This window comes from Sebastes fasciatus, chromosome 2, assembly GCF_043250625.1.
Source record: "Sebastes fasciatus isolate fSebFas1 chromosome 2, fSebFas1.pri, whole genome shotgun sequence".
NCBI classification, from domain to species: Eukaryota; Metazoa; Chordata; class Actinopteri; order Perciformes; family Sebastidae; genus Sebastes; species Sebastes fasciatus.
In genome coordinates this window covers 5,553,775-5,567,213 of record NC_133796.1, presented here as the reverse complement: position 1 = coordinate 5,567,213, position 13,439 = coordinate 5,553,775, and the positions used below count along the sequence as shown (strand labels likewise).

The following is a 13,439-nucleotide window of genomic DNA, read 5'->3' as shown; positions in this document are numbered from 1 at the left end:
AGTAGTCCAACAGTTTTAGTTTATAATAAAAAAAACATTTGGCTCCAGAGGGGCTCCACCTCTCACAGGGTCACCATCACAATTGCTAAACACTAAATAATAATAATAATAATAATAATAATATTAATAATCTTTATCTATATGCACCTTTTAAAATGCATTTACAAAGTGCTTTACTATAAAAACAGAACACGTTTAAAACACAAGGATAACAAAATGTACTAAAAACCAATAACTTGCCTTTGTTTTCAGTTTATGAACTTAGTATTTTGACATAATGTCATTTTGTTATTATTTTCATCATTATTTTTATGTTCATTATTTTCCTGTTATGTTGGTGTGATTTTGGATGTGATGGAGGGAGAGCCTTTGTGTGTATGTCCTTGTTGATGTTGATTGTTTTATTGTTGAATTTATGTTTTTGTTTAATTTATTAACATTATTATTATTTATGTTGTTACCTTCCATGTTTTGTGCCCGAGGACCCCCTTGAAAACGAGATGATGCATCTCAAGGGGTTTATCCTCTAATAATTTTTGAAATGAAAAAAAAAATACAAGTTTTTTAATTCAAAAGTTTAATACAATATAGAAAAAATAAGAAAAAAAAAGTTTCAAGATTTTTGTTACAAAAACTCATGGTAATATACTGGGAGCTGTGTGCCTCAATATACATAGTATTTTACTAGACTTGTTTTTTTTTCCTTCTCTTCCTCCTTCTCTGTACAATAGATAGAATACAGGAAAAAAAAAACTCCCTCAAAAAGCATGAACTTGTTTCTTCACTGCTAAAAAAAACTAGTTTGGGTTCTCGTGAAGTCTTTTGTTGTCATGTTCAGATTTTTCATTACAATTCTGCAAAAAATATTAAATAAATCATACATCAAATAAAATGTAAGGAAAGGAAAAGATGCATAAAAAATAAGAAAAAAATAAAAATTGAAAACAAACAAACAAAAAACATTCGTGGTCTGTTAAACTATTGGAATAAATTAAAAAACAACAACCTGCAAGTAAGTTAGCTTCACAGTGTCAGTCACCATGGTAACTGTTACCACGGTAACTCACCCAGAGCTACTCTTACAAGTCTCCAAGTTATCTCTCTTTCTGGAACTGAAAACCCAGAGTTTATCTCATCATCTCAGGCTTAACTAACTCAGATTTTTTTCTCTAATCCCGCATTTCTGAAACTGGTCTCTGGTTATCAAACTATAGCTATGTGTCCCTTTAATTAACAAAACCAGCCGGTTGCTATGCAACAGAATAACAACTATGGAGGGAATGTATGACCCGCCCTTCTCGGCCTCTGATTGGCTAGTACTTGTTGCGCTCGTTGATTTGATTGGTCAGGGTTTAGGCTCAGCCAATCAGAGGCAGAGGAGGGCGGGACATAGTAGGAAAATATCCCCAACCGAGCAGGCAGGATGGAGAACAAGCAAAATGCAGGTTTGTATCTTATTTACTAGTTTAAATGATCACGTTCAGATGATTTTGTCGCTGGACTTCTTGTTTCATTAATAAGTTAACTCTTGGCTGTGTTCCTGTCTGTCAGAGGTCATAGTATCAGATCTCCACAAGAAGATTAAAGCAGCTTTTGAGGCGTTTGACTACGAGTCCAACAGCACAGTGGATGTCAGGTGAGCATTTAAATCACAACAACTCAGAGCTTCAGACTCAGTTAATGTGAAGTTATGGATACACAAGATGGGATGTATTATAGGTGTAAAAACATGTTAATGGGATATTTGTATAGGTCTACAGGCTCTTACCTTTGTTAAGTCCATATTTGCAGTTGAAATACATTTAAACATAAGTAAATATAAAATGTAATGTAGCCTAAATTTAAAAGTAAATTTGTAATTTAGTTGATGGGAAAATTGAATGTAAACAGGATGTAGTGTGTTACAAGTAATATATGTAAACAGAGATGACAATATCTTATGCATAAATAACAAAAAGGCTAGTAAAATGTTGAGTTTGTGCTCCCATTTTAATGTTTTTATTTAAGTTACTATTAATTATTTATTTATATTAACCCCTAGCATGTTTTGTGTTTTATGTCACTTTTTCTTTAAAATGTATTTCATTTTTATGTTTGTTTTTAATTTATCCCTTTATTTCCTTTATATGTATTTTTTACCTATGTGTTGATTGAATAAAATAAAATAAATTATTAACAATTTTAGAATAAAGTTTATTGGAAAAAATAATAATAATATATATATATATAAATATAAATAATATAATTTAATAATATAAATAAATAATATATCTGAATATATATAAATATATATAATATATAAATATATATATATATAGGTGTAAACAGGAATGTAGTATGTATATTACTTCTCATCATGCATATACAGTACATACTAAATCCTGTTTACATTCAGTTTTCCCATCCCCCTCTTCAACTAAATTACAAATTTACATTTACATTACTGTTTTATATTTACTTGTGTTTATATTTATTTTAACTGCACTATGTTGTGCCTTAGATTATCATTTTGCTTTTACTTTTACTTGTGTGATTTCCCCTTTTATATATGTACATATTTTACTGATTATACTTACATGTAGTTAAATAGTGTGTCTAACCTGACGTTTGTGTTCCAGGGAGATTGGCACCATCATCTACTCCCTGGGTTGCTTCCCCACTCAGGCAGACATACATGACTTAATAGCTGAGGTCAGAACAGTGTTCACTTATATTTAGTTTATATTTTGGACGAATAACCGGTCAAACTCATCATCTGAGGCTTTCCTCAGGTGTGCAGTAATTAATGGGGACTTTCACTTTACATATATGAGTCATGCAACAATATCTGCTATACCTGGATACCATTGTATTGAAATGTGCCACCATATATTAGTTTTTGAAAATTGCACTTATTGTTTTTTGTTGTAGAACAAATTACTACTTACTATAAGGTGATGTTATGATCAGTTTTGTTAGAAACTTCTCAGCTTGTTGTTAAAAGGCCAAAAACTCAGCAGCTTCGTTCTGTTCAGCCAGATTGGAGAGGACCACACAGGATGCATCCATCTGGACAAGTTCCTCCCAGCCATGACCAGAGTGATGCTGGAGCACAAGTAAGACACGTCTATTATCTCCAAAGTATACTTTGCCAGTCGTGTTGTTCTGTATATCTAACTGAATTAACCCTCTGAGACCCACAAGAGACCCGTTTTTGCCTTTTTTTGGCGGCATACAGGGGGTCTTTAGGTGGAGATAGCAGGTCAACAGTAGATGTCACATATAAGTGATGTACATCATCTGAAAGCTGGCAACCTGAAGATTAATTTGAGATGAGCACTGTGTGTCAAGTTGTTCTAGTCACAAATAAACATGATTTATTTAATTATTTAATTGAAAATAAATTGTAAAAGTGTATAAGGGTTTAGAACATTATGATCGAAGTATATGATGTCTATTATGCATGCAGTATAAATGTGTCATTTTCGCGTATTCTAAAATGGTGTGTTGGAATATTTCTGCACACTGGGGTCCCTAAACAGTTTTGAATTACATAAATTGGGTATCACTGTAAAACTGAGACTCTTGTGGATCCAATGAGCCCAACTGTATTCATGTGTGATGATGTTAGTCCCCATAGGAGCCATTTCATTGTAGTGAGACCATTTTTTTAAACTTGACCTCACTGTATAAAATGACCTGTGGTGACCTCTAGGATAATTACAGCCTCATGAAACTTTACAACCACAAATTTGAGACCTAGGGCATTCAAAGGATGGATGGCTTTCCTAGCTTGATTGACAATAAGGGGGTTTCTGAGCAGTTTACACAACAGAAGTGTTCGCCATCCAATCGCCGAAAAATGCAAATCTTCTGCAGAAATCTCAAAATGTCAAAAGTTTTTGAAACCAAATCACAGCATAGCTTTTTCTATGGTGTTCCTCAAGGTCTTGGTGTCTTAATGTGGTATTTTGGAGGGATTATTGATTTTTATCAATTCTCGAGTGGTAAAAAAAATGGTGAAATTTAGCACCTAATCTGTGTAACAAATGGTATCAGCATAAACATTTCTGCAACTTTTGAGACATAATAGAGCATGGGAATGGAAATCATATACTTCTATCATAATGTTCTAAACCCTTATACACTTTTACAATTCCTTTGAAATAATTATTTAATCAATACATGTTTATTTCTGATTTATGACTAGATCAACTTGACACAGTGCTGGCGTGGAAGTTACTAATAGAGTATCATGTTTCATCACAGTGTTTTTTGGAATGCCATCATGACAATACTGGCAACAGACACAAATAACAATGATGTGTTTGTGTGCGTGCGTGCATCTGTGTATTAGGTTCCCTCCCATCACAGAGGACCTTCTGCTTCAGGCCTTTGAGGTGAGCTGTTTCCTTATATTCTCCAGTGTTGTGGTACCAGCGACTGCGCAGTTGGGTTGAGTCATGTAAAATTGGCCAGATAAGGTTGGAGCATCATAGCACTTAAAAACTTTACAGCCAATCACAATAACTGATCTTGCATTGTTGCTACAACACTAGTTGGCATGTCGTAACAATAGTTTTGATCGGTCTGAGATTGCTAATGTGGGCAGGGCATCGTGTTACATAAAGCATGTCAGAGAAATTGTATGGTAAGCATGACATGGCAAATTTCACTCATCACTAATAAGGATGATAAATCAATCATAAGTAAGCTTACAAACAAAGCATGTTTATGAGCAATGTTTTGACAGGCTATTTCAAATAAAAAAGTTGATATTTAATGGTCTTATAAACCATTTACCAAAAAGTGGCCCATTTTACCTGAGTCAACCCTATCTAAAAAACAGTGTTAGTTACTGATATTTGTTAAAGCATAAAGGCAATAACTCTGTGTTTCCAGGTCCTGGACAAAGAAAAGAAAGGGTACCTGGAGCTTGAGGAGCTGACAAAGTACATGACACAGGAAGGTAAAGAAGAAACTCTCCGTTCTTAAAGAGAGATTTGTTAGTGTGGTGAAAAGCAGATCATCTCATAGATGTGTTTTTGTGTGTCTAACATTCCCCTTACTTCCACAAATCATCCTATAATATAATATGTGACACATGGCTGTGTTGTGTTTAAACCAGGTGAGCTGTTCAATCAGGAGGAGATGGAGGAGATGCTGACGGCGCTCGCTGACCCTGACAAGAACCTCATCTATTATAAAGACTTAATCGACCAGCTGACCACCGACTCTAACATTTAGATAATTTCCGTGTGTGTGTGTGTCTGAATAACTGTTAGAAACACAAAAGTCTGTGTGTGTGTTTGGTGTTTGTGTTCATGCCTGCATGCTCTTAATGCGGGCTAGTAGTTCAGATATGGTGTAATAAATAAATGTACATACAGTATCTCAGTCCTGACTTTGTGTTTCCAGAATTGTCTTTCAATTCAGATAAAGTACTGTTTGCTCAAATTGACAGATTTGGGAAAATGTATAAATGCAGGAGAAGTCCATTATTTAGCTAAAACATTTTATTTTTGGAATTTATTTTGGATCTGTTTTGATACCAAAAACCAAACGAAGGTCCCTCCATGAATCGAAGGACCGCCTGATGTTGATCCTAGTTTCCCCCCCCGACGTCGGTCATGTTCCTGTTTTGCAAGTTGGGCTTCCCTAGATATCTAGGGTGTCTACTTTATTCTCATAATATTACGACTTTTTTTTCTCGTAAACTTCTGACTTTATTCTCATAATACGACTTTTTGTCTTGTAAACTTATGACTTTATTCTCATAATATTATGACTTTATTCTCGAAATCTCAGAATTTTTTTCCCCCCTCAAATAATACTCTGAAGCACATACTTTTATTTTGAAGGATGCAGGGTTACTTCCTCTTCCGGGACTCTTCCTGGGAAGGTAAACATGTTCTCAACTCTTTGTAGTTTCACTGTTTATGTCCTAAATGTGAGGTTAAAACTACTTAAAAACACATTCAAAGTCATCGTATTAGCATTGTTAAGCGTTAGAGTTTCCATGTTATTTATTTTCATGCATTAATTATGATATATATGCTATAATTAGAGGAGAAGTGTGTCGAGGCTGGTGTGTGTCGCAGAGCTGCAGTGTAGCTCAGCACACTAGAGTGTACTGTTGAGTCTGTTTACCTGCATGGAGCTCTTAGTGATCATGAATGCAAGAGAGACCCTGTGAATGTTTTGCTTCTTCACAACTACAGGTATGTGGGTTTATGCATGGCTATTTATTTTTTTTCAAATTATTTTTCTGATGGAAAATGCAGTTTGTTAGATTAATTTAATTATATAATTTGCAGTTTATTATTTTATTATTTACTTTCTCTTTGCTCTGGGACTTTTACTGGGAAGGCGCTGAAAGCATGAATCAGAGTCTAAAATTAATTTTGTTTCCTCATATGCCACTGGGGCAGGTCACTGAACATTTCTACAATTTTTTTGTCTGCCACTTCTGAAATCTATGTTGAACGCTTTAGATTTGTAAACACTGGAGCTGTGCATTGACAAGAATCTGGTGATACGATACCTATCATGATACAGGTGTTACGATTCAATATATTGTGATATATTGTGGTACTGTAAGCAAGGCGATATATCGTGATTTTTAAAAAATCTAATTTTAGGAAAACAGTATAAAGAACACACCACCATATGCATACAATCTGAGTACTTTAAAAAAAAAACATTTTTATGCAATCAGAACAGTGGGATCTGCATTTGAATTTCTCTTTGCAATTAAAATAATTATATGTAATTAATATATATATTGATTATAAATCAATACAGGGCTTTTGAGAAAAATTGTGATACATAATATTGCAATATATATATATATATATATATATATATATATCATAATATTTTCAGTATTTTCTTCCACACCTAGTCAACACTGAGTCAGTGGTAAGAGACAGTAGAAATATGGATAAAGTAACTTTAATCACTGACTATTTTTTTTTTGCTTTTTAAAAATAATATTTCTTAATATATAATAATAATAATAATAAATACACTTTATTTATATACCACTCTTCTAAACAAGGTTACAAAGTGCTTTCAGAAAAACAAAACAAAAAACAGCAAAAGCAATAAATCAGCAAATAATAAAATACAACAGAGGGATTATAAAAACAAGAAACATCTGGGGATAAAATACAATTTAAAAAGAAGAATAAAATGGCCAGAGAGGGATGATAAAAGCCAGCCATGGTGGCAGGTGACCTGAAATCTTTACCTGCCACAGCCAACATTGACCCTGTATTAGGCAGGTGGCAGGTGCTAATTTCATTCCCTGTCATGAATGCAAGAGAGACCCTGTGAATGTTTTGTTTCTTCACAACTACAGTTGCTGTTGCTGCTGGTGGGAAAATAAACTGCTCAAAGACCATCTCAGGAAGTGTGTCCTTACCTTATACACAACACAACGCAGATTCAGACCCATTACACGTGCATGACATCACATCCTGGAAAAAAACATCCTGCAACCCAGAAAGTCGTTGAATGTCTCGTTTTTTAGGTTAAGTTACAACCTGTTCACACATTGGCAATAAAAACGATCAAAAAAACATATATACGTGTAAAAACGTACATACAGTTCCTTTAAATGCACTTTTGGGAGTTACCCCTAATTCCAAGGGGCAGTCTCAGCCATATCAAAGCCAATCATTTGAAAATTAAAGCAATTTAAAATGTGAAAACAGTGTCTGACAAGTGAATATGGTGTTAAATCTATATGGTACAAGTTCATGATAAATATTCTAGGTGTATTGAAACCAACTGTCCAAAAGCATGATGTACCTCGCTCCAGAAAATCCTTCCCAACCTACGACAATAAAAGAGTATTCCTCTGATATCATTACATTTAGTATCAGGGATATTACTGTCAACATACTGTGAATATATGGCTGTGGCCGAGGTTGGGTGTGAAGAATCAACACAATGCATTTAGAAATTCACCCAAATCCAGCACCCTGTGAAGCAGATGTGTTTTTGAATATTTGTTCACTTCCTGACCGGGCACCGTAGGGGGCGCTGGTGTTCTCTGCCTTATCGGTGACTCATGTCTCTGGGACTGCCAAGTACTCTTGTGTGGAGTCACGTAGAGCTGTTCAAGACAAGAATGAGGAAAAAAACAACAACTTACATGTCTTTAAAAGTAATGAACACTTAATTTTATAAATTGTATCACAGATGTTTGTGTTAACCAAGCTCAAAGCCGCATTTATTGATTATTTTTCTTTGGCCACGACATTTATTAAGTTGTTATTTTGAATGTGTTAGCAAACAGTTGCCAAACTAGAAATACATAAGGAATCCATTGTTACCAACCATGTCATAATAGCTTGTTGTGAAGGAAGTTAAATAACACTCCAAACTTATGCAAAATTTTGACGAGGAAAAACTGGCATGACCATTTTCAAAGGGGTCCCTTGACCTCTGACCTCCAGATCAGTGAATGTAAATGGGTTCTGTGGGTACCCACGAGTCTCCCCTTTACAGACATGCCCACTTTATGATAATCACATGCAGTTTGGGGCAAGTCATAGTCAAGTCAGCACACTGACACACTGACAGCTGTTGTTGCCTGTTGGGCTGCAGTTTGCCATGTTATGATTTGAGCATATTGTTTTATGCTAAATGCAGTACCTGTGAGGGTTTCTGGATAATATCTGTCATTGTTTTGTGTTGTTAATTGATTTACAATAATAAATATATACATATATTTGCATAAAGCAGCATATTTGCCCACTCCCACTTTGATAAGAGTATTAAATACTTGACAAATCTCCCTTTAAGGTAAATTTTGAACAGATAAAAAAATGTGTGATCAATCGCAATTAACTATTTTAATCAATTGACAGCCTTAAATAAAAGATAATTCAAATAAACGGTACTTTTTCCAAAACATAACAGCATAATGTATCAAACAAGGATGTGAAATGATAAAACCATGGGCTATGTGTGTAAAATCATCTTGATAGTTTATTATAACTGACATCTATTTAATGTATTTCTAAATGTCTCACTCTCCGAACAGTCAAAACAAATAGTTTTACCTCCTGATGCAATATTACCGCAGGGTTGCTATACGAGGCAACGGCGTTGCAATACTGCTCAGCCTCATAAACATGAGCAAAGGCCTACACTAGAACTGAAACATTCACACATATACTGTATGGCACTGAGATATACTACCTACTTTCTGTATTACTCTTTAACAGATACAGTACAATACACTGCCACATCCGCATGCTGATGTCGACTTCAGCTGCTCTACATGACAATTATGAACATGCACACACAGCACAGCATCCTCACAAGATGATTTAAGTGAGTCCACCTCAAATCAGCCCATCTGATACAACACCAACTTTATTCATTAAATTTTTTATCTCCCCAGGAGATCATGCGTTCGGTTGTGTGTCTGTCTGTCCATGGCTAATCTTGAATACTGCTGGACCCATCAGCCTGATATTTTCTGTGGTAATTTCTGGCAATTTTCAGCCCAGTCTCCCTGAAAAAAATATTGGCCTTGTACGTTTCAGCAAACCAGGGATGCGTTGAATGTCGAAGTTTTTTCATTCGGTCAGAGCGAGTGACGTAGTTTAAATAGCAGTAAGGTAGGTGGATGGGTCCTAAATCTAACTATAGTGTTTTTGTTGGGTTGTTACGGTTGTTACCTTATGTTGTTATGTTACGTCCCATTTAGGTCTAGGGGTAAGGAAAGCAACATGAGCCGATGGTATCAGGCGTAAAGTAGCTGTTTATTGTTAAATGACAGAGGATCATAGCGTGGAAGAGTGACAGGCGTCTTTAACACCCCATCTCCCTTACCATCAACGCCCCAATCAGCGTATGCGCCAGCTGCACGGGGAGTTTCTCCCTCAGGAAAGCTACTGTTACCCACAGCTTCACTCAGAGCACCATGGTCCTGCACAGCCACCTTAGGAGGCGAAGCCGGCAAATCAAGAACCCTCAGTTCCACCAATTTGCCGACTAGTTGAGCCTTAAGCTCTTTTTTTTAACAACTGTTTAGAGAAAGGTTAAAGGGAGCCATCATCTAATCAACAATTAGGTCACCTACAGAATGACAAATTTACTGTGATTGTCCACAAACAATTTAACAACTACTATTAGCTTGGGAATTGGTTACAATTATCCCAGACGAGCCCCCATTATGTTACGTCCCATTTAGGTCTAGAGGTAAGGGAAGCAACATGAGCCGATGGTATCAGGCGTAAAGTAGTCGTTTATTGTTAAATGCACAATTTAAAATGATAGAAACAGGCTGCAGGCAATTTACCAACAAGTTGCAGCAAACACAAGTGCTGACAAAATGTAACTTAGGAACGGGCTTCTAATGGCGCCGAAATCAATAACTTAATAAAACAAAAACGACTGCAAACTTGAAATAAGAATCACAGCTGAGCTGGCAAAGAACTAAATATAAACAAGAAATAAAACCCTATTTTAATTGCTCTCAACACTAATAAACAAAACACACGAATGGCAGCCACCTCTTAAACTAGTGCATTACACAGAGGAAAAGACTATCCAACTAGCACATTACTATGTGACCTACAACAGGGCCCATATATCTTGCGGCCAGTAAAGAGCCGTGGCAATGCATTCAAAAGCACAAAAAAATGAATCCACTTCGTTCTCTCTAAATGATGGCACCAAAGATATGTGTTTACTTACGTCAAACGAATTATGAGGTGAACCAGCAGAAACAGAGGGCGCATTTGCAGACACAGCGAGAGCCTCGGACAGGTGCGCTTCTCTCTGGGAGTCAAGCTCAAGCTGACGCAGCTTGATGGCTTTGTCTGCTTTGATTTCCAGTCGTTTCAATTCCAACTGGTAGTGTGCTTGTCGGACCTGTGCCTTTTTCCGAGGATCGATTTGGAGGCGTGCCAAACGCACTTTAAGACGGGCCTCATCGCGAGATCCCGCTGAAGAAGATGACAGAGGATCATAGCGTGGAAGAGTGACAGGCGTCTTTAACACCCCATCTCCCTTACCATCAACGCCCCTATCAGCGTATGCGCCAGCTGCGCGGGGAGTTTCTCCCTCAGGAAAGCTACTGCTACCCGCAGCTTCACTCAGAGCACCATGGTCCTGCACAGCCACCTTAGGAGGCAGAGCCGGCAAATCAAGAACCCTCAGTTCCACCAATTTACCGACTAGTTGAGCCTTAAGCTCATTTTTTAACAACTGTTTAGAGAGGGAGAGATTTGGAAGTGATTAGCGATAATTAGCAAGTCATCTTTACGACTTATCAATTTGTTCCCAAGTGGGATGAGCTACGAACCGTTCCAGGTCAAAGGGAGCCATCATCTAATCAACAATTAGGTCACCTATAGAATGACAAATTTACTGTGATTGTTCACAAACAATTTAACAGCTACTATTAGCTTGGGAATTGGTTACAATTATCCCGGACGAGCCCCCATTATGTTACGTCCCATTTAGGTCTAGGCATAAGGGAAGCAACATGAGCCGATGGTATCAGGCGTAAAGTAGCCGTTTATTGTTAAATGCATATGATAGAAACAGGCTGCAGGCAATTTACCAACTGAGCTGGCAAACAACTAAATATAAACAAGAAATAAAACCGTATTTTAACTGCTCTCAACACTAATAAACAAAACACACGAATGGCAGCCACCTCTTAAACTAGTGCATTACACAGAGGAAAAGACTATCCAACTAGCACATTACTATGTGACCTAAATGCTTCTCTTTAGCCCAGTTCCAACCAAATAACAAATGCTTCTATATTACAAAGTTAACCACACACAAAGAAGCAACGAGGTGGACTGATCAAGCGTAATCACAGCCACACTTGTTGTTCATCTCCGGTCATCTTTTAAACGATTCGGCCAGTTCCCGCCCCGGCCGTGGAGGGGTAGACACAGTGGTGACGTATCGGAGGCAGGACCACAAATGGCGGGAAACTGAGGTATCCACCTGAGGGCGGTCCGGAGGCGTGGCCCTGAAGGGGATCCCCAGACGTGACGTCATCTCGGTGAGGAGGCACAGCAGAGCGCACCAAAAGAATAGGAGCAAAAGAGAGAGCGCAGCACAGCAATATACAACAATAACAATATCGAACGGTCACTCTAAGACCGTAACATGTTACATTACGTTGTTATGTTGGTATACCCCCGCAACAACATAGTCGGGGGTATATAGCACTCCGCGTGTCCGTCCTTCCGTCCGTTTGCATGTCATACTTTCATTTCCGGAGCAGAACTCGGAAACTATTTAACTTAAGAACTTCACATTTGGTATGATGGTTGACAGTGTGGTCTAGTTGTGCCTTTTGGGGGTTAGAAGTCCAGGGTGCCCAAAATTTGGAAATTTTGGCCAAAAACTGAGATTTTTCGACTTCTATTGAATTCAATACTTTTATGTCAACCCACAGTTGATTGGAATTTGTTTCGGTGCAGTGCTCATTAAAAACAAACTAAAGCACACACATATAAAAAACAAAAAACAATGTACATAGGAGACAACCAGATGCATTTATACAATCATTCAAACCAATAAGATCCTAAAATGCTAAAATACTGTGAAGAGCCTTGTGCTATTGCAACTTCCCCTAATGTGTCTAGTGCAAGGCATTCCTAAAGTGTGTGTTGACTGGAGCTTAATTTCCTCCTATGCATTAGAGTTTAGGTGCCTAATAGCCTCAGGGTACATGCTGTTCCTCAGGCGGTATGTTCTACGTGTCTATGTGTAGGACATCTATTTTGTTCAGGAGCAGAACTCGAAAACTATTTAACTTAGGAACTTCAAATTTGGTATGATGGTTGACAGTGTGGTGTTGTTGTGCTTTTTGGGGGTTAGAATTCCAGGGTGCCTAAAATTTCAAAAATTTTGGCCACCCTGGACTTGGGGAAGGTGAGCTAGTAACAAGCTAGATTGTGCTCAATAGACTAATTCCATTAGTTCCAAAAAGGGCGAAACCTTTGGCCCTACTTTAGTAGGGATCAAGCAGTGAGTGGGGGTATGTGAGCCATGCTCACTTTTGCCTTGTCGGTTCAGAAATGTCACCATTCAACCTATCCATGGTTTGCAGAAACATCCAATGCCAACATTTTTTCTGACAACTGGGTTGCAATTTTTGAAAAAAACTTTTTTATTAACTATAAAACCTATTTTATGCCGTCATTGACTGCTGATTCCTCTTAACCGGCTTTGAGTGATCAACAACTGCTAGGCTCACACACAAGTCTTACCTAGTCTGTTGCAGGCCACATTTTGACCTTTGTTGTGACTTAAAAACTGTTGTCTATAGAAAAGTTTGGGTTCATTTTGAACTGGAGGATCTGCAGATTAATTCCATACCCAATATGTTATGATCCACTAAAATAAATCCCCCATTTTTGTTATCTTTCGAGGGGAGATGGAGACACACCTGGCGAAGATCTGCACCC

The 13,439-nt window shown here is 37.2% G+C and overlaps 1 protein-coding gene across 1 annotated transcript; it reads left to right on the top strand.

Moving 5' to 3' along the window:
- Positions 1–1,284: 1,284 nt before the first annotated feature.
- drc8 (dynein regulatory complex subunit 8) lies at positions 1,285–5,371 on the top strand. The gene is made up of 7 exons (XM_074659903.1): positions 1,285–1,445; positions 1,552–1,636; positions 2,619–2,691; positions 3,019–3,095; positions 4,337–4,379; positions 4,882–4,948; positions 5,108–5,371. The coding sequence occupies exons 1-7, from the start codon at positions 1,424–1,426 to the stop codon at positions 5,224–5,226; spliced, it is 486 nt and encodes a 161-aa protein (XP_074516004.1). The 5' UTR covers positions 1,285–1,423; the 3' UTR covers positions 5,227–5,371.
- The last annotated feature ends 8,068 nt before the right edge of the window (positions 5,372–13,439 follow it).

What these genes read in the sequence shown, in the direction of transcription:
- drc8 (XM_074659903.1), top strand. Translation starts at nt 1,424, where the DNA reads ATGGAGAACAAGCAAAATGCAG. An exon ending in TACATGACTTAATAGCTGAG is followed by an intron (nt 2,692 to 3,018) that starts GTCAGAACAGTG and finishes CTGTTCAGCCAG; the next exon opens with ATTGGAGAGGACCACACAGG. An exon ending in TTCTGCTTCAGGCCTTTGAG is followed by an intron (nt 4,380 to 4,881) that starts GTGAGCTGTTTC and finishes CTGTGTTTCCAG; the next exon opens with GTCCTGGACAAAGAAAAGAA.